The sequence below is a fragment of the Gorilla gorilla genome, chromosome 13 (genome assembly GCF_029281585.2).
Source record: "Gorilla gorilla gorilla isolate KB3781 chromosome 13, NHGRI_mGorGor1-v2.1_pri, whole genome shotgun sequence".
NCBI classification, from domain to species: domain Eukaryota; kingdom Metazoa; phylum Chordata; class Mammalia; order Primates; family Hominidae; genus Gorilla; species Gorilla gorilla.
Window position 1 is genome coordinate 66,469,453 of NC_073237.2, and position 22,304 is coordinate 66,491,756.

General features: G+C 39.8%; 1 protein-coding gene across 6 annotated transcripts in view; it reads left to right on the forward strand.

The window, feature by feature from the left end:
- The first annotated feature begins 14,181 nt into the window (after positions 1-14,181).
- The window catches only part of SMC5 (structural maintenance of chromosomes 5), a 95,974-nt gene continuing 87,851 nt past the window's right edge, over positions 14,182-22,304 (forward strand). For 3 of the 6 annotated variants that reach the window (XM_055350770.2, XM_055350768.2, XM_055350769.2), the window contains exons 1-2: positions 14,187-14,556; positions 19,576-19,717. In XM_055350770.2, coding sequence (XP_055206745.2) covers positions 14,372-14,556; positions 19,576-19,717 — 327 coding nt within the window. In that variant the 5' untranslated portion in view covers positions 14,187-14,371. Of the gene's footprint in view, positions 14,557-19,575; positions 19,718-22,304 lie in introns of all 6 variants that reach the window. The other 3 variants (XM_004048111.5, XM_019034163.4, XM_055350771.2) reach the window with 2 other exon arrangements.

The following is a 22,304-nucleotide window of genomic DNA, read 5'->3' on the forward strand; positions in this document are numbered from 1 at the left end:
GGAATCCAACTTACAAGGGATGTGAAGGACCTCTTCAAGGAGAACTACAAACCACTGCTCAATGAAATAAAAGAGGACACAAACAAATGGAAGAATATCCCATGCTCATGGATAGGAAGAATCGATATTGTGAAAATGGCCATACTGCCCTAAGTAATATATAGATTCAATATATATTGAACCCCATCAAGCTACCAATGACTTTCTTCACAGAATTGGAAAAAACTACTTTAAAGTTCATATGGAACCAAAAAAGAGCACACATTGCCAAGACAATCCTAAGCCAAAACAACAAAGCTGAAGGCATCACGCTACCTGACCTCAAACTATACTACAAGCTACAGTAACCAAAACAGCATGGTACTGGTACCAAAACAGAGATATAGACCAATGGAACGGAACAGAGGCCTCAGAAATAACACCACACATCTACAACCATCTGATCTTTGACAAACCTGACAAAAACAAGAAATGGGGAAAGGATTCCCTATTCAATAAACGGTGTTGGGAAAACTGGCTAGCCATATGTAGAAAGCTGAAACTGGATCCCTTCCTTACACCTTGCACAAAAATTAATTCAAGATGGATTAAAGACTTAAACGTTAGACCTAAAACCATAAAAACCCTACAAGAAAATCTAGGCAGTACCATTCAGGACATAGGCATGGGCAAGGACTTCATGTCTAAAACACCAAAAGCAATGGCAACAAAAGCCAAAATTGACAAATGGGTTCTAATTAAACTAAAGAGCTTCTGCACAGCAAAAGAGACTGTCATCAGAGTGAACAGGCAACCTACATAATGGGAGAAAATTTTTGCCATCTATCCATCTGACAAAGGGCTAATATCTAGAATCTACAAAGAACTTAAACGAATTTAGAAGAAAAAAACAACCCCATCAGAAAGTGGGCAAAGGATATAAACAGACACTTCTCAAAAGAAGACATCTGTGCAGCCAGCAGCCACATGAAAAAATGCTCATCATCACTGGTCATCAGAGAAATGCAAATCAAAACCGCAATGAGATACCATCTCATGCCAGTTAGAATGGCAATCATTAAAAAGTCAGGAAACAACAGATGCTGGAGAGGATGTGGAGAAATAGGAACGCTTTTGCACTATGGTGGGAGTGTAAATTAGTTCAACCATTGTGGAAGACAGTGTGGTGATTCCTCAAGGAGCTAGAACTAGAATTACCATTTGACCCAGCAATCCTATTATTAGGTATATACCCAAAGGATTATAAATCATGCTACTATAAAGACACATGCATACATATGTTTATTGTGGCACTGTTCACAATAGCAAAGACTTGGAACCAACCCAAATGTCTTTCAATGATAGACTGGATAAAGAAAATGTGGCACATATACACCATAGAATACTATGCAGCCATAAAAAAGGATGAGTTCATGTCCTTCACAGGGACATGGATGACGATGGAAACCATCATTCTCAGCAAAGTACACAAGGACAGAAAACCAAACACCGTATGTTCTCACTCATAGGTGGGAACTGAACAATGAGATCACTTGGACACAGGGCAGGGAACATCACATACCAGGGCCTGCCAGGGGATGGGGGGCTGGGGAGGGACAGCATTAGGAGAAATATCTAATGTAAATGATGAGTTGATGGGTGCAGCAAACCAATATGGCACATGTATACCTATGTATCAAACCTGCACGTTGTGCACATGTACCCAGGACTTAAAGTATAATAAAAAAAATTAACTTGAAACAGAAAAAAGAAAATTATTCAGACAAGCATCCAACTCAAAACATTAGAAAAAGAACACAAAATCTAAAGAAAATAAAAAGGAAGGAAAATATAAAGAACATTAATTAAATTTAAAAAATCTAAAAGGGAAAGAATTAATAATTTGTGCAAGCATCTCAGGTATTAGATAGTATGCAAAGGAGACCCCTACCCTAAAAGCCTATTATTGGGGCTTCAAACATTCCATGAGCGTTCTCAGTTTCCGACGTCAGTTGAGAATACCAGGCTATTCTCATGTCTTGTTTTTTATTTGCATTTTATGTGGCAGTTAGAAGGTAGCCCTGAAGAGTCAAGGAAGTTGTTACCAAGCCCAGGAAGAGTTGTAGCCATGGAAAAAGTGTTGTGTAATAGGGACTGTGGCCATAGGAGGTGGAACTCAGCCACTACCAAAATGCAACCACCCTCCAGTCTCCTGCTAGAGTCTCCCACCAGCCAATCAGTCAGGGGGCAAGCAAGCCTAGATGTGACTGGCCAGAGAAATCAGGCTCCCAGGGCATAGAGCAGGTTGAGGGACGAACAAGAGATATATAAGTGTGAGCAGAGAAAAACCAGAAAAGAATCTTTAAATCTCTTAATGATTTTTCTCATGTTAGAGCATTATCTAGGATCTTCAGTACTGAGGATTGTGATACCTTTGTTTTGATCTTAATTAGAATGAATGCAAAGTATCTTCATTAATTATAATGCATGCTCTAGGTTTTTGATATATAGCAGTTATCAAGTTAAGAAACTTCAGTCTCATTCCTAGTTTTCTAAGAGTTTATTACAAATAGACATTCAACTTTATCCGATGTTTATTTGCATATATTGAGATAATTATTTCTTTCCTTTGATCCATTAATATGGTAAATTACATATTTTCCATTAAATATGTATACATTAAAGATTTTCTTTTTTTCCCATTGAAAATGTTTTACCTTTTACGTGAAACGTAACTGTAAAAGTGTGTAGGTAAAATGTATATATATTTTAAGGAATAGTAATCAAATGAGCACTCATGTAAAATTGATACAGCATGAGAAATAGAACATTACCAACAATTTAGAAACTGTGTACTACTCCCCAATCACATATCCTTTCCTCTGCCAGAGAGGTAAGCACATTCTTAAAATTCATGTTAATCTTTTTTTTTAAACTTCTTCTTATGTAGTCCTAACTCTTATATATGCACCCTAACAATACATTGTTTAGTTTTGGTTTTTAAAAAATGTTCAGATAAAATCATTGTATATATATTCACCTATAACTCATCTTTTTTTGCTTAAGATTATATTTTTGAGATTCAGTTATGTTGAATTTCTAGCTGTAGTTAATTAATTTTCACTATGATATGGCATTTCATCAAATGATTATATTGCAGTTTATGAATCCTTTCTACTGTTGATAAATATTTGAGTTGTTTCTAGATTATTCCTACTGTGAATCACTGGGCTAAAATACTCTTTTATAGGTACCCAGGTACCCATGTGAAAGAATTTCTTTAGGTTATGTATCTAGTATAGACATTGCTGATTTGTAGGATATGTACACCTTACCAAATGATAAAAAACTGTTTCCCACTGGCTGTACTAATCCACGCTACCCTTACCAATATACTTAAGTGCCAAAACTTGCTAGTGTCCAACTTTTTAATTTTTGCCTATCTCTAATTGTGAAAATGTATTTCATGGAGGTTTTAATTTGCATTTATCTAAGTATTAATGAAATTGAGTATATTTCCATATATTCCATGACCATTCACGTTTCACCTTGGGTAAAAATGCTTATTTTGTCTATTTGCCTACTGGGTTATTTGGGTTTTTTTTTTTTTTTCTTTTTTTTTTTTTTACAGATCTATAGGAATTATCTAATATTCCATATACTATGCTTCTGTTTGTTTTAAATGATGCAGATCAATCTGAAAATTCATAAGTTTAGAGGATTAGGATGTGGACAACTTTGCGGGGAGCATTATTCTGCTTACAATTTTCTTTTGCTATTAGGTCAAACTTCTTAGCAAGACAAGTTTTGGGTTTTCCTTTTTTTTTTTCTTTTTTTGAGACAGAGTCTCGCTTTGTTGTCCAGGCTGGAGTGCAGTGGCGAGATCTTGGCTTACTGCGACCTCCACCTCCTGGGTTCAAGCAGTTCTCCTGACTCAGCCTCCCAAATAGCTGAGATTATGGGTGCATGTCACTGCGCCCGGCTAATTAATGTATTTTTAGTAGAGACGGGGGTCTGCTATGTTGGCCAGGCTGGTCTCAAACTCCTGACCTCAGGTGATCTGCCCACCTTGGCCTCCCAAAGTGTAAGGTTACAGGTGTGAGCCACTGCGCCAGGCCTGGGTTTTCCTTTTCAACTCTTCTATCCTATGTTCTTCATTTATTTGGCAGGCTAAGATATTCAATGCAGTGCTCAACAGAAGTAGTGATAGTATCATCCTTAATGTTCTTAAACTAAACAGAATATTTCTAAAAAATTCATCACTGAATATGAATTTACTGAATGTTTCTGAAGTTGTCTTTTATTGGTTAAAGGAAGTTTTCTTCTATGCATAGTTTCCTAGAAATATTAACCATGAATGTGTGTTGAAAATGATTGAATGTTCACAATTGCAAAGATATGAAACCAACCTAAGTGTCCATCAATCAATGAGTGGAAAAATAAAACGTGGTATATACACACCATGGAATACTATTCAGCAAAAGAACAAAATAATGTCTTTTGCAGCAACTTGGATGAAGCTGGAGGCCATTATTCTAAGTGAAGTAACTCAGGAATGGAAAATCAAATACAGAGCGTTCTCACTTATAAGTGGGAGCTAAGCTATGGGTATGCAAAAACATGCAGAGTGGTAAAATGAACTTTGGAGACTCAGAAAGAGGAGAGTGGGAGAGGGGTGAGGGATAAAAAGCTGCATATAGGCTGGGCACAGTGGCTCATGCCTGTAATCCTAGCATTTTGGGAGGCTGAGGCAGGCAGATCGCTTGAACTTAGGAACTGGAGACCAGCCTGGGCAACATGGCAAAACCCTGTCTCTACAAAAAATACAAAAAAATTAGCCGAATATGGTGGCGCAAGCCTGTAGTCCCAGCTACTTGGGGGGCTGAGGTGGGAGGATTGCTTAAACCCAGGAGGTTGAGGCTACAGTGAGCTGAGATCTTGCCACTGCACTCCAGCCTGGTGACAAACTGCATATTGGATACAATGTACACTACTCAGGTGATGAGTGCACTAAAATCTCAGATGTCACCACTGTACAATACTTGCAGGTAATAAAAAGCTACTTGTACCTCACAGGCTACTGAAATAATATATATTTATAGTATAAGTAATGCGTATTATATATTATATAATATACATAATATATATATTTTTGCCATGTTGCCCAGGCTGGACTCCAATTCCTTCTCCCATTCTGAATATACATATTCTGTATATGATAGCCTTGCTTTAAAAAAAAGAAAATTATTGAATGCTTTTTCTTCTTTAATCTTTCTCCTTTAATATTTTCATATGAAGAATTACATTAATTGATTTGACTTACTTGTATTTAATCAACCTTGAATTCCTTCAGTGAACTCAAGTCATGTTATATTTAGTTTTTTTGGACATTGCTGGATATTTTCACACATGTTCATAAAGTAAGATTAACAGAACATTTTCATTTATTTTAATTTCATTATCTGATTTTAGACAAAGTTAGACTCATAAGAGGAACTGGAGAGTGTTCTTTATCTATACGCCAAAAGAATGGGTAGAATTAGAGCAATGGTTCTCAACTGAGGGCAATTTTGCCCCTTAAGGGACATTTGGAAATATCTGGGACATTTTGGGTTGTCAAAATAAGGGAGGTGCTACTGACATCTAGTGAGTAGAGGTCAGGGATGCTGTTGAACATCCTCCAATGCACAGGACAGTGCCTCACCTCCCCCAACAAAGAACTCTAGCTAACCCCAAATGTCAACAGTGCTGAGACTGTGAGCTTTTCTCCCATTCTGAATAATCAGAATTTGTACTTGTAATTTTGTATTTTTTCAGAGGATACTTCAAAAATTATATAAGCTTCAGTCCCCATAGAATGAAAATATGGTGGAGGAAAGAGAGGACACTGTGTGAAGGAGATATGTGTGTTTGTAGGTGTATGTGCAGGTGCATGGGAGGGAAAGAGAGACAGAGACACACACACATAGAGAGAGAGAGAGAGAGAGACCAACTAAATACAATGGTAGAGAGAGGAAGCGAGAGAGATGGGGAGAAAAAGAGAGAGAGAGATGAACTAAAGACAATGGTAGAGAGAGGAAATGAGAGAGATTTTGTTCTGATATAATTTTTTTTTTTTGAAACCAGGTATTGCTGTGTCACCCAGGCTGGAGTGTAGTGGTGCCATCACGGCCCACTGCAGCCTCAACCTCCCCAGGCTCAGGTGATCTTCCCCACTCAGTTTTTGTTTTTTTCCTTTTTGTGGAGAATGGGTCTTGCTGTATTGCCCAGGCAGGTCTCAAACTCCTGGGCTCAGGCTATCCTCCTGCCTCTGCCTCCCTAAGAGCTGGGATTACAGGTGTGAGACACCGTGCCCACCCACAGTTTTTGCATTTTTAGTAGAGACGAGGTTTTGCCATGTTGCCCAGGCTGGACTCCAAATCCTGGGCTCGAGCGATTCACCCTCCTTGGCTTCGCAAAGTGCTAAGATTACAGGCATGGGCCACTGAGTCAAGCCTGTACTGATATAATTCTCAAATTATCAGTTACCAAGAAATTTGCCACAAGCAATAATATCCACAATACCAAGAAACTGAAGGAGAGTAATAAGTATGGTATACAGTCTAACAATTCTAAACTTTGGTATCTATCCTAGAGAAATGCTTGCACATGTACATAAAGACATATCCCTGAAACACTGTAAAAATGAAAAACTGGAAGCAATCAATATGTCAAATTAGTAGAGTAATGGATAAAGTGTCATATACTCACATAAAAACTCTACAGCAATAAAAGGGAACTACATTTATATGTATCAACATGGACACATTTCAAAATATATACTTTTTAATATAAAATCAAATTGTATAACTATTCTTAGTTTATTTTTATATTAATACATTTATGTATGTATTTAATATATTGTGTTTATGTAATACATTTGCACTCAAAATATTATTAAATGTTCTCTATAGAAAAAATGCATGTAAAATACAAAAATGGCCTGAAAGGACATTATACACTGCACAAGCGCATACGAGTAGTTAACTCTGGAGGATAAAGGATAAAGCAACAAGACTGAGAGAGATAAACGTCAAATGCACACTAATTTTATTTGTATTATTCTCGCTTTTAAAAAGGGAATGTAATCGTATGTTTCACATGTAATTTATCTTTTATTTTGAAGCAGAGTCTCACTCTGTTGCCCAGGCTGGAGTGCAGTGGCAGTCTTGGCTCACTGCAACCTCCACCTCCTGGGTTCAAGCAATTCTCATGCCTCAGCCTCCTAAGTAGCTGGGACCACAGGCACACACCACCACGCCTAGCTAATCTTTTTGTAATTTTAGTAGAGACAGGGTTTCGCCATGTTGGCCAGGCTGGTCTTGAACTCCTGGCCTCAAGTGATCCGCCTGCCTCCCAAAGTGCTGGGATTACAGGCATGAGCCACTGTGCCCGGCCCCATGTGTAATTTTTTAAAAAGTAGATAATAGGAAAGAACAAAAACTAGAAGATATGTCAAATTGCCATGTGTTAATTTTTTTTGATTGTAGGAATGTGGATGAATGGTGACTGGTTTCTGCTCTGTGCTTTTTGGATACTCAAATTTCCTAAATAACAAGAATATAAAAATAATTTTAATTCTAAAAAAAAATTATATCTACTAATGAAAGCAGTGGAAATGAGAACTTAAAACCAGCCTGTTTCTGGGGGAGCTCGGCGGCATCCCAGCTTTTTAGAACAATGCTAGGATGAAAGTGCCACTCTAGGAGACTGATACCAAAAGACTCGTTTTATAATTTAGGTAGCTGGTTTCTGAAGTTTTACCACAGTTCTGACAACTACCAATTTTCTTTCCTTTGGGAAGTAACGGGGTAGGAGAAGAAACATTCGTCCACTCCCGAAGTCCTCCCAGAGCTCTGCTTATGTTCCTGGCCTTCCCTGGGCAAGAAGGACTGTGAGTTCAATAAGCACAGACTTCCAGGAAAGGAGATTACACAGTGCTTTAGCAACTCATTCATCTTTCTGAAACTGAAGGTCAGTTCTTCTGGAACAATTTAATACTGTTTTCTCATTTTACATCCTTGAAAGTGATGAAGGCCCATTCATCTTTAGGCTCTCTATTGTAACACATCACAAAGAACACTTGAAATGTTACATTAATTCTGATTATTTTTTGAATCTTTCCGTCAGTTTTTGCACCCAATAAATAGAAATTTTAGAAAGAGGCCAGTCTGTTGAGACACTGATCCAGCATATAGAGATGAAATCAGTAAAGGTGCTTAGAACCATAGCTGGTGTGTGGTAAATGCTGTTGTATTAGCTATTACTACCAATTCTACAGCTACTACTATGCAGTTCCAATGTTAATACTACTACAGTAAGAAGCAGCAGACATTTTGATCATTTTAAACTTTTGTACGATGTTTGAAACAAATGTTTAAAAACGAAAAACATTTTTAAACATTCTCTCAAGAAGGTATTCGTATCTCCAGCAGAAGCCTGCTGTATGGGGTTTTAGTGCCTCCGTGGGAGGGGCACTGGTTTTCCTCAGACCCCTAATCCCTGCCTAGATCTGTTCCACCAATTCTTTAACAAGATTGATTAGAAAGTGTGTGGTTTTGCTCAGCGTTTGGGGGGATAGAATGGGACTTGGTCCTGGGTACCAAGGACTTGAGTTTTACCATCTGCCTTCTTCCCTCCCTTTCAGGCCATGAAGGTTCACTTATTTACTTTATGAATTTGCCAAAAGCAAAAGTAATATGCCCTCAGTTAGAGACGGTCTCACAGGGTTCTATTACATACACCTTGTTCCAATTTCTTGTGGTACCATTATCAAAAGCTTGGAGTAAAGACAAAAAAGAGAACATAGAAGATAGTTGTTATGGTCTAAATGTTTGCATCCCTTCAAAATTTATATGTTGAAACTTAACCCCCATTATGATGGTATCAGGAGGTGGGGGCTTTGGGAAGTGATTAGGTCATGAGGGCAGAGCCCCCATAAATAGGATCAGTGCCCTTACAAGAGGCTACAGAGATAAGAGTTCTTCCTCTCCACCATGGGAGGACACAGTGAGAAGGCACTGTCTATGAGGATGTAAGCCCTCACCACACACCATATCTGCTGGTTCCTTGATCTCCGACCTCTCAAACTCTAGAACTGCTAGAAATAAATTTCTATTTTTATAAGCCACACAGTCTATGGTATTTTCTTAGAGCAGACCAACCCAAATGTATTAAAACAGTGTATTGTGATAGTGAGGTGAAATACATGCATAATCCTTGACCCTGCCCATTTCTGTCAACTTTTTATTTGTCAGTTTTTAAAGTTCCCGCAGAATTGGAAGGCTGTCACTCAAAATGGCCCTGGTTACTTACTCCTTGGTCAGTAGAAAGTTAAATACAATTGCTTTGCCATGTCTATTAGCTGATGTCTGACTAAGCTGATAAGTAGCATCTGCTCTATTGTGGCTCACTCATTAATTAGCATCAAATTCAGGTTGATATTCTATTTCCAAAAATCTCTCTCTGCCTTTTTAAAATCATCTCTTTCAAGATGGTTTGCAAAAGTGGAATTAAATAATCGAGATGTGGCAAGATAATGTGTGTACTCTGACAGGTGCATGAAATTTTCAAAGTGTTAAAAAGCACTGAGCTAGTATAGTTTGCCAGAGAATCTTTGGTTATGCTAACTTCCAGTTATACAGAATCCAACAAATAGAACTATTTAAATCAAGAATGGTACATTTGTTTAATGGAATACTATGTGATTACTTAAAACTATATCACAGGAAAAAAACTATATCACAAAAAAATTATGGCATGGAAAGTTATTCATAATATATTAAGTGGGGGAGAGGGGTAAATATGGTATATATAGTACAATTTGTGCAGAATCATCCTTTTTTAAAACAAAAGGCACAGACCATATGTACAAGTATACAAGAAAAAAAGATGCCAAAACATACACCAAAATTTTAACAATTAGTCTGGGTAGAGGAATTATAAGTTTTTCCTTTGCATGTGTTTGTTTTTCTGTGTGTTTTCCCAAATTTTCTGCATTTAACATGTGTTGCTATGGTAATCACAGCTAAAACCAGTAACATTTCCTTTTTAAAAGGATGGTGTTACAGCATGACTGAGTAGCTGTTTAAAACTTGTAGAGCGTCTACATTTGTGAAGTCATCACAAGTTCAGGGACTCATTCTAAAATTTCAACTTTAGAAACACAATTTGATTAGTTCACTAAAGACTAATCACATAGAAGGAATACATTCTAATGTTTGATAGCACAGTAGAGTGACTATAGTTAACAATTATCTATTGTATTTTTCAAAATAGCTGGAAGACTTGAAAGGGACCCATCACATAGACATTATAAATACCCTAACTTAATCATTACATATCATACGCATGTAACAAAATTGCACACGTACCCCATTAATATGTACAAATATATATATATTCAAAAAATAATTTTTAAAAAGCTGAGGGGGAAAGAACAAATTTTAAAAAGCTGGAGGGGAAAGAACAAATTAAACTTTAACAGAAATTTAATTACGAAGATAAGTAGAAATTATGAAATCAAAAGCCAACAATAGCAAAAATCAAGTTGTTCCTTTAAAAAGATTAATAAAACATACGTAACCTCTACTAGATTAATAAATGAGAGGAAGAAATGAACAATTTACCAGTATCAGGTGTGAAAGAGGAAGCATCACTATAGATGCTGCAAACGTTAATGGATATTAACACATAACTTCATGTAATAAGTTTGACAACTTAGATGAAAAGGACAAATTACTTGAAAAGCACAACCTATTAAAACTGACTCAAGAAGACATAGAAAATCTGAAATTATTTAATCATGCTATTCACACAGCTACTTCAGAGGCTGCAAGTCTTATAATGTGGGGTTTCTTGGCTCCTTACCCCTCTCCTGGGGGATCTAGGAAATAAATGTTGCTATTGATTGTCAAAAAAGGGAAGAAAAAAAAAGGACTGATCATTGTACAAAAATGATGACTAGCTCCCTGCCCTCAGCTCCCATTACTAATGTCTATAATTCTTATTTGTTCATCAGGGTAGATTCCCCTAAATGCAGTAACTTCATCAAACAATCTGACTTTTCTACAGCTCTTGAAGCAGAGCCTTTACTTTTCAAAAAATTCATGCTAGCAACTCAGGGAAGGACAGTACTGTGCCCTCCTGAGCACTGAGTTTTTTCGTTACTCACCGCCGTTTGAACAGTTTAAAAATTATTCTTTATTTTTGTTGCAGTCTCACCAACGCACCTTAACGTAGCAGTTTCTCATTGTCTGAACTAGTACCCTGGGTTCTTTGTCCTCACGTCCAAGAAAATTAAGGAACGTGGACACAAAGGTGGGGTTGGAACAAAAGTTTAATAAGTGAAAGAAAGAAAAGAAGCTCTCTGCATTAGAGAGGGGAGTCTGAGTGGACTGCCAAGTTGTAGTAAAAACGTCAGGGTTTTTATAAATGGACTAGTGAGGAGGGGGTGTCTTATCTTCCCAGGGCCTGAAGATTTAGTAGGGACCAGGTGTGCTATCGGCATAGAGCAGAGTTCCTAACAGCCTTTACCCAATTCCTTGATCACATAAGCAGGCTTTTAGTTTGTGCTGCTCTGTGCTGCTTTGTGTCGCTTAAGTTTCTGTGTCTGTTCCCAAACATTTTCTTGCAGCTGCAGGCATCCCTCCACCCTCCCTGCACAAGCTTCTAGCTTCCGTATCTTAGAGTGCCTAAACGGAAAGGAATGTACTTATTAAATCTCACAGTTTTTACTGGGGCCCATCGTATGAGTATGAAGTCGAGACTCTCCCACTCCTGTGCTTGTTTATCTGTGCTTAAAGCTGTCTATCTGTCCAGGTGCAACCTGAGGTTTTCCCAAGGTTGTTTTATTTTTTGCCTGTTGCTGTGACTTTTCAGGTAGGCTGCTTCTGCAGTCTGAATTTTTTCAGTGATTTTTCCTTCCCGTCTCTCTCATTTTCATTTGCATTTAAGAAAATTTCCAGTAACTACGACAAGTTCACATGCTTTTTACTTACTCTATTTTCTCTGGAGCGGAGTCCTTGTGTGAGAGGAAGCAGCAGAGACCTGGGAAAGGAGCTTTGGTCTAGGAGTCAGGAATCAGGGATCTACTGCAATAGCTTTCTAAGTGGCCTTCCACTTCCACACTCGGTCCCCTCTAATCCATTTTCCACACAGCAACCAGAATTATTATTTAAAAACTTTAAGGCCAGGCACAGTGGCTCATGCCTGTAGTGCCAGCACTTCGGGACACCGAGGTGGGCGGATCACTTGAGGACAGGAGTTACAGACCAGCCTGGCCAAAATGGTGAAACCTCGTCTCTACTAAAAATACAAAAATTAGCCAGGTGTGGTGGCATGCACCTGTAATCCCAGCTACTCGGGAGGCTGAGGCAGAAGAACCGCTCGAACCAGGGAGGCAGAGGTTGCAGTGAGCTGAGGTGGCACTACTGCACTCCAGCCTGGGCGACTGGGTGAGACTCTGTCTCAAAAAAATCAAATAAATCAAATAAAAAATTAAAAGCTTTAGTCAGAACATGGCCCTCTCCTGCTTAAAACTTTGCAATGGCTTCCCATTGCTTTAAAAATAAAATTCAGGCTTTTCCACGATGGACAAGGTTCTGCTCTGCAACCTTGTTCACTGCTCTGCAGCAACACTGGCCTTCCCACCTCAGAGCTTTTGTCCTTACTGGTATGTTCCAGCAAAATTCTTTTGCCTGGGGTGCTCTTTTCTCAGATCGTCACAGTTTCTTCTCGTCCTTCAGAGTTTATCTTAAACAACACCACCTCTCTAAGAGGCCTTCCGTACCTCCCACCCATCAGGTTCATTTTGTTTTCTTCCTAACACCTGTCACAGTCTGACATTATCCTAATCATTTGTGTCAGCCTTAAGTAGTGAAATTCAGAAAATATCATTAAGTATAGAGTTTATTCTAACGCAAAGCTTGAGGACAGCTACCTGGAAACACCAACTCCAAACAAATAGGGTCAATGTTCCAAAGTGAAGTTAAGGTTTCATTTACACAGGCAGAAACGGAGAAGGTTCAGCAGGAGTATATTTTCAATACAAGAGCAGTGCATAAATTACAGCGATTAGTTATAGATAGCTACATTCCAAGGAAGATAACTATATTAATTTATGAAGGGGGTAGTGATCTGAGGGGGTCTTACCTCTGTCTCTGTTCGGTCTTCCTGATTATAGGAAAAAACAAGGCAGACATTGCAGCTGTATGCCATGGGACTCCGGCCCCATAGCCACATTCTTCGCAAGGCTCAGAATAATTTAAAGTTCCAACAGCTTTAAGTTTGAATTATTTAATTTCACAGTTGATTCACTTGTTCTTTTCCTGTCTCCCACAATAGAAAATAAGCTCCCAGGGATGCAACCTTGGCAGGCTCCTAAACTGCCACGGCTCCAGTTTCTTGTAGATTAGACATTCACTACTGGTTAAATGAAAGAAGATCTAGACAGGCTTCGGTGTGCTGCCTCCTCTTTAACGAGAGGGCTTACTAAATGAATGTGAGCGGAGGGAAGCAGAACACCCTCTTAATGAAGGCAGCGCATTCTAGCTCAGGGGTTTCTAGAAACCTCGGGGGCGGAAGTTTAACCAGAGAATTAGGAGGCAAGGGGAATCTCGAGAAACAATGAGGTTAACCTGTGCAGTGTAGTCATTTCACGAGTTTGAGAACGCCTAGCACGATGCGTTAACGGAGGGTCGGGCACAGAGTCATTTGGGAGGATTTCTTTTTCGGATTTTTGAGACAGGAACCTGATTTGAAGCAACAGGGAAGAAAACCAAGAAGGACGAAGAGCCAAGGACGGTCGTGCCCGGGAGCTCTCACTTGGAAGGGGTGGGAGCAAGCAGGCACCTGGAAGGGGTGGGAGCAAGCAGGGCCTGACGTCCTCCCGCCTTGGCGGCTGTGGACGCCCCTGGTGCCACCCACAGCAGCCTCCCACCACACATGACTGAGGCTCGGGAAGCAATAAAGTGGCTTTCAAAATACTAAACGCAATTGACATTTTTTCCTGAGTTAAAAAAAAAAAAAAGAACTGAATGCCGAAATATACGGAGAAGACACTCCAGTTGCCACGTCCCCGAACGTCTCCACCCAGTCCTGCCTGCTCTTTCGCCCTCAGTCTGGGCCTCGCACGGCGCGGCGGAGCGCGGGAGGGGCGGGGCGGGCCTGCTGACGTCACCGGACCTGAACTGCGCAGGCGCGGCGCGAGATCGCGGGAGCGAGCGCGCGGTAACACTTCGCGGCAGTTCGCGCGGGAGCGGGGCGCGTGGGTGGTTGGGCGCTTGGGCGCCTGGGCACCTGGGCTGCCGGACGGTGGGAACGGAAGTCGCTGTGGGGCGCTGAGGAAGCCAGGATGGCGACTCCGAGCAAGAAGACGTCAACTCCAAGCCCCCAGCCTTCCAAGAGAGCTCTCCCGAGAGACCCTTCGTCGGAGGTCCCGAGCAAGAGGAAGAATTCGGCCCCGCAACTGCCGCTGTTGCAGTCGTCCGGGCCTTTCGTGGAAGGCTCTATCGTCCGCATCTCGATGGAGAACTTCCTGTAAGTTGCCCGGAGGCCGCGCCGCGGGTGTGGAGGTGTGCTGGCCAGCAGGCCCCGGGGCGCCGGCAGCGCGCGGGCGTGGGCGTGTGGGTGTGTACCTGGCTTGTGGGTCTGGCCTTGAATTCGTACCGGGGTTCCCTTCAGGATTTTCCTACGTAGGCTGTGGAGATTGACGTGTATGATGTAGGAGATGTGTGCCTTGGGTGATGTGGTTTTTAAATTTAGTCAGCCAAGGTTTTCCAAAGGTGTCATGTAGCAGGTAGTGGTTGTAGGAGGGAGTAGGTCTCCGCCCGCTGGGAGTCGCGATCCATAGCGGCCCTGGTCTGGAATTCACCGAAGTATTGTCCCCGGGAACTTAAGAGGAGGCAACAGTTAATTCGGCGTGGTAGTGATGCTGTGGTGGATTCTTAGGGAGGAGTAGATAAGACGGTAAAGGTTGTTCGGGAATGGAGGTTACAGGTACAAAAAAATTAAACCCTTACTGGCAATTGTTGGACCTCCCTACAAACCCTTGACCCCACTAAACCCAGTTTTCTTCCCTGGTTCCTCCCTCTCCCCTTCAGACAACTAGTTACCGCTTTAGAATTTAGTAAGTTTTAAATATATCATGTACTTGCCTAGCACCTTCCAGTTCATTTGTTCCAGGTCTTTTTTTTATTTCGAGACGGAGTTGCGCTCCTGTAGCCCACGCTGGATGGAGTGCTGTGCCGCGATCTCGGCCCACTGCAACTTCCGCCTCTCGGTTTCAAGCGATTCTTCTGGGTCAGCCTCCCGAGTAGCTGGGACTACAGGCGCGCGTCACCACGCCCGGCTAATTTTTGTTTTTGAGACGGAGTGTCATACTGTCGTCCGGGCTGGAGGGTAGTGGCGCAATCTCGGCTCACTGCAACCTCCGCCTCCCAGTTTCAATCAATTCTCCTGCCTCAGCCTCCCGCGTGGCTGGGATTACAGCCAGCCGCCACCACGCCCAGCTATTTTTTTTGTATTTTAGTAGACACGCGGTTTCACCGTGTTGACCAGGCTGATCTGGAACTTTTGACCTCAGGTGATCTGCCCGCCTCGGCCTCCCGTAGTGCTGGGATTACAGGCGTGAGCCACCATGTCCTGCCGGAAGTCTTTTTTAAGCTTGCACATAGTGGCATAAGGATAACAGAATTGTAATAACAATACTACCTTTTTTTTTCCAGCACCTATTGTGTGCCAGGTACATAGTGCACTCATTCTTTCTTCATAACAACTCTATCTTGATAATTTCCATTGCTGAAAGAAGCTCAGTAGGTTATTTTGCCCAGTTTTACGCAGCTGTTACATAGCTGCATTGCTATTTGAATCCAGATCAGGAAAGATAAATGTAATCAAATGAGTTAGATACCATAACAACATATATATCAGGATCCTTCACAAAGGATGAAGTGGTTAGTTTTGTCTACGAGTATGAGAAAGGGCTTTGTAAAGAAGATATGAAAGTCTTTGGTCTTGCTCTGTTGCCCACGCTGGAGCTCAGTGGCATGATCAGGGCTCCGTGAAGCCTGGACCTCCCCTTCTCAAGGGATCCTCCTACCTCAGCCAGCCTTTCAAGTAGCTCGGACCATAGGCGCGTACCATACCTGGCTAATGTTTTAAAATTTTTTTGTAGAGATGGGGTTTCACCATGTTGCCCAGGCTAGTTTCCAACTTCTGGGCTCAAGAAACTCACCTCGGCCTCCCAAAGTGCTGGGATTACAGACATGAGCCACTGCACCCGCCTAAGAAGATAGGAAAGTCTTACAAGAAGTGAAGAGCATTGAAGACAGAAGGAACTGTCTGAAATAGTTTGGTGTATTTAGAAAGCGTCAAGTATTTTAGTAAGGCAAGAATATAGGATGTGAGTGAGTATTTGGACAAAGGGTAAGCAACCATTCAGGGGCCTGTATGTTTACTATGCTAAGAAGTTCCGGCATCATCCTGTAGGCAGCCACGGTGTGTTTTCAACAGGGAATGACATGTGTTCTATGTTATTCTGGAAGCACTGTAGAGGATGATTTAGAAAGGGTGCAAGATTGGAAGCAAAAAGACAATACGAAGGCAAGAGATGATCAGAGTGTGAAGGAATGAGATTTGACAGGATCCAGCTACAGAATAGTTGTGAGGCATGGGGGAAAGGGAGGAATGCAGCATTTTTCCCAAGTGTAAGAGCCTTAGCTAATTGATCAGGTGCTATTCAGAAGAGGGAGCAGTTTGAGGAGAATAATAAATGCCTCTTAGATCCTGTGACTTAAAGTTTCCTTTGTGGCATCTAAGAGAGATGTTCTATAGGCAGAATGTAGGAGTCTGGAGCTTAGAGGAAAATATGAACAGATGAGAGTTTTGGGAGTCATGCATACAGGTGATTGATGAAGTTGCAGAACTGGTTATGATTGCCCAATAGGAATTATGAATTGAAGAACTAGAAGACCATGTACAGAGTCTTGGGAGAATGCCTACATTTAAGGGTGAACTGAAGAAGGAAGGACTCAAAGAAGGAACTATTCAGGGAGGTAAGATGAAAATAGTGGGAGACAATTATCAAAGAAGCCAAGGAAAAAGAATGTTTCAAAAATATCACCTGCTACGTTGAAGTCAGATAGCGGGACTGAAAAGAGCCCACTGCATTTAGCAATTGGGAAATCTTTGACCTTTTAATGAAGCAGTGGAAGCAGAAAACTTTGCAGGCCGGATGCAAAGAGAAGAAAGAGAAGGTAGCTGGAAGTGCAGAGGTTGGTGAGATGCTGTTTATTTTAATGAGGGGATTTTGAGTTTTAGGCGTGAGGTAGAGAAAGATGCGCTTAGAGAATTAGCAAGGAAATAAGATGGGTAGTCAGAGAATGTAAATGGCCTGGAAGAGAGTAGTGAGTGAACCAAGTCAAATGGAGTTGGGAGTGGAGGAAGACACTTGGAGGCTGAAGGAATAACATGTGCAAATACTTCAGAGCAGTAAGGAATTATAGTCACAAAACTGAAAGAAGTACATTATAGGTAGAATTTAGAGGTCTGAGGAGAGAATAGGGAAAGGAGATAAGTAGAAAAAGATGAAACTCGGCTGTGATGGGTTTTTCCTTAATTTTTCTTTTTTAACAAGTGACATCAGATTTACAATTCTGCCAGCATTACTTGGTGATTGATTGGATGATGGAGTGGTGGTTTGGGTGGAGTCAAAAGAGATGAAAGAACCAAAGATGATGCAAAACTAATGCCTAGGTTTCTGATTTGGGCAATGGCATAAGTGATAATACCATTCACTAAGAGACCACAAGAGTGGTTTTGGATGGGAAAGATGGTGGATTTCGTTTTAAATGTGTTAAGTTTAAGATGACTGTTGTGGGACATTCAAATAGCGTTATTGAGGTGACCATTGCATATAGAGGTCATCTGGACTGCTTTCAGCATGTAGATAGTATGCAAAGACTTGTAGAAAAAAAGGAATCATTGAGGCCATAGAGAATACATGAGATACCTCGTGAAGTATATGGAATGATAAGAGGGTGGGTCTTTACCAATAGCTCTTTCAGAGGGAGCTCAGAGGAAAGGAAACTCATGATAAGGGAATTCCCAATAAATACATCATAGAGTCAGAAGATTGATTTTAAACAGTGCAGACACTTGATCTGGGTAGCTGAAGGCAAGAAAAATCCCCCGCCTACCCCCGCCAAAAAAAAAAAAAAAACAAAAATGCAGAGGCTTTGTTTTTGGCAACTGCCCCTATTTGTAATATCGATGCGTATTTTATAGGCCAGAAATTCTCATGCTTTTCCCTGTTCTGTTTTCTTAAATACCAGTTTCATCGTTTTAGTATAACATTTACACAGAGATTTCACAACAGGAAATCCAAGTGGGGCTTCATGTGTTGAGAGTAAGAAGTTCCATGTCAGGTAATTTCCTACATGTCTGAAGTTCCCAAACTAGTTTTATTGTAACCATCATAAAGGGCTCTTTTGAAACCCAGCTGCTAGCAGAACAAAACAGCTAAAAAGATAAAGTAGTAGATGCTGTGTAGAGGTGTGGGATTAGCAAACCTGCCAGAAAATACGTCTTTGCCACCTGTATTTTTATTACCACCCGACATTTCAAAATCATTAATTTCTTAAAATATTAATGTTTGTGCTTGGTTATTTATATACTTAGCAGATGAATAGCAGGCTAAGCATTTATTCATGAGGAATTAGTTGGCAGCTACCTGAGAGCTAACTGAAATGCTGTGGACAAAGGACACTTTTTATGGGTTCAAATTCAGAGTTTTCAAAGGCGAGTTAAAAGAATGTCTGAGTCAGAGTTTGCTTCACATTTTGTCATAACTGTCCCTAGCAACTAATAAAGATTAGATGCTAACTATAATTAGAGTGCTAGACAGCTTTCAACTTTTGTTTTGTAGGGCAGTGTCTCTCTATGATGCCTAGGCTGGCTTTGACCTCCTAGGCTCAAGTGGTACTCTGGCCTCAGGCTCCCTGGTAGCTGGGACTATAGGCACATACCATGGTGCCTGGCTTGGAAAATAATTTTTAAAAGTTAATAAAATGAAACCTTTGGGTTGAGATATATCTTCAGTTTTGTAATTAAAAATCTGCTTAGATTGTTTGAAATATTAAAATATGAGTAACCATTAAGCATTATAATTTAAAAGAAATATGAATGTAAAATTCACAGATTCAAGGTAAGCCGTGGCCTCTCCTATAAAATTTGTTTTAAAGTTATTTTGTGTAGTATCTTTGATAATAGTGTCCAGTGTTTTGTAATTATTAAAAAAGAACAAGGTATCAAACTTCACTTTCTTCAGCAGACTTTTGAAAAAAGTATATGAAATTATATTCTTTAATTATGCATTACTGCCTTTTCATTTCTTCTATTGGTATTCTTTCTAAAGTTGTTTATTAAAAACCTATAAAAAACATTAAATTTGTAAGGTTAGCTAGTTTTTAAAGGAATTTGAGGAAGCTCATAGATAATGTAAAGCAAGGAAAAGTGGTTTGTATCTCTCCTTAATAATTTCATCTCTTTATAATTCAGAACATATGATATTTGTGAAGTATCTCCTGGACCCCACTTGAATATGATCGTTGGAGCCAATGGAACAGGGAAGTCGAGCATTGTGTGTGCCATTTGCCTTGGTTTAGCTGGAAAACCTGCTTTCATGGGACGAGCGGATAAGGTGAGTTAATATAATTACTTTTTAAGAAAATTCAAACCTATTAATTGCTTTTAGTAACATCACTTTCTACACCTCAGTTCCTTGGGTATAGCAAACTTAATAGTGCATGAATATAAGGAATAAATTTGGCAGGTAGAGAAGCTAGAAGGAGATTTTCATTTCTAGAAGTATTTTGGACCATAATACTAGAGGATTCTTCAAGTCTCTTACACCTAAAATGCTAGAAATAATGTAATATGTCTTTTTTTTAAATGCATCGCTTGGCTTGTGGAACAGTGAAGTGAACTTACAAAGGGCAGAAACAAAATCCAGTCATATGTTGCTTAATGATGGGGATATATTCTGAGAAAATGCATCATTAGACAATTTTGTCATTGTGTGAACATAATAGAGAGTACTTACACCTAGATGGTTTAGCCTACTATCCACTTAGGCTATATGGTGTAGCCTATTGCTCCTAGACTACACTCCTGTAGAGCATGTTACTGTACTGAATGTGGACAATTGTAATGCAATGGCCTACACTGTACTTATGTAAACATCTCTAAATATAGAAAAGGTACAGTAAAAATACAGTGTAAAAGATAAAAATGGTACACCTGCGTAGGGCACTTAACCATATTCATGAGAGTGGGGGGCGGAAAAATACTGCCCGAACAATCCAGAGGGAGTCTTGAGAAAGGAGGAGGAGGAGGAGATAAGAAACAGATACAAAAAATGAGATCATTAAAAATGACAAAATATTGGCTGGGTGCGGTAGCTCATGCCTGTAATCCCAGCACTTTGGGAGGCCATGGTCAGGAGTTCCAGACCAGCCTGGTCAACATGGTGAAACCCCATCTCTACTAAAACTGCAAAAATTAGCCAGGCATGGTGGCGGGTGCCTGTAATCCCAGCTACTCGGGAGGCTGAAGCAGGAGAATTGCTTGAACCCAGGAGGCGGAGGTTATAGTGAGCCAAGATCGCACCATTGCACTCCAGCCTGGGCAACAAGAGTGAGACTCTGTCTCAAGAAAAATAAATAAAATAAAAATCACAAAATAAGATGGTAGAAATATGTGCAGATATAATCACAATGATTATAAATGATCTAAACTCTAAACTCTCATTAAATTATAAAGTCTGTTAGAATGGAGAAATGAAACAATGTTTAGTTCTCTTTTGTTTTTAATAAGCATATCTAAAATAAAGTGCTACAGAAAAGTTGAGAGTGAAAGGATGAAAAAAAATACATGCCAGGCAAATATGCAAAAGAAAGTAGATGTAGCTGCATTAATACTAGGAAAAACAGACTTTAGAGCAAAAAGTATTTTAGAGATAATAGTGGTCATTAAACACTGACGAAAGTTTTAATTCACTGGAAGATAATTCAATTCCCAACTCAAATTCACATTATAATCTAGCTCCAAAATATATAGGCAAAATCTGCAGAATGCTAACAGGCAGTTAACATACCCATAATCATACTGGGAGAGCTATCAATAATAGTAGATCAGTCAGATAAAAAAATTAGACTACAAAAGATTTGAACAATGAAGTTAAGCTTGAGCTAATGGACATATTATAAAAAGTGCACTCAACAACTGGAGAGTATGCATTCTTTTCAAGCACAAGTTAACATTTCTAAAAGTTAATTGTATACTGAGTCATAAAGCAAGTATCAAAAAATTTCAAAAAATGGACACCACGTAGACCATATCCTGACCACAATGCTATTAAGATAGAAATAATAAAAAAAAATTAAAAGTTAATGGATGGTTACAAAATGGAAGCAAATTCCCCTTAAGATTATAAATTATTTAAAATGTGTGTGTGTGTGTTTAGTGCTATATGGAAGACATTTATCAGGTAGAAGATACTTTTCTCTGTTAATAACTAGCCTTGTGACCTTGAGCAATTATCTGGACTTCAGTTTTTCTTCATTTCAAAGGTGAGAGAGTTGGAACAGATAGCATCCAAGGACCAACTCAGATTTTTATGAATATTGATATATAGTTTTTTAATTGTCAGATTATTTAATCCCTATCTCTTTGTAATCGTCTGTTGGATTGTACTCCAGGGGCTGTACAGTGGGACTGAATTGGCTATAACAATTTTTACTAACTTTCTCATGTTGATTTTTGTCATGAAAACACATCTCTTCTCATCCTTGAGTGACAGGATTTTTAAGGGAGGCTGTGGAGTGCAGTGTTTCCTAGATGACAGATTGCAGCCCTTTGGGTACACAGATGTATTTATGGGATGCCCAAGTTCTCAGCAAGAATATTTAATGTATTTTTGTTTAAATGCTAATATAAAAATTTAACAAAAACATACTCTACACCATCTGTATGGATACTTTATAATAAAAACTGCCTCCTGGTTTTTGTTTCCTCCTCATTGGTACCAAGTATTTTAATTCTTGCAAGCTAATGAGCAGATGTCATTCCTACATGGATGTCCTTGGTTTTCCTGTGAGGAAACAGAGAGGTTAAGTAACTGTCCAATGTTTAACAACTTGTATGTGGTAGAGTTGAGATTTGAACCTAGATAGTAGATGTTAAAACCTGTACTTTTAAGCATTAGGCTGTACTTGGTGGTTACAAGA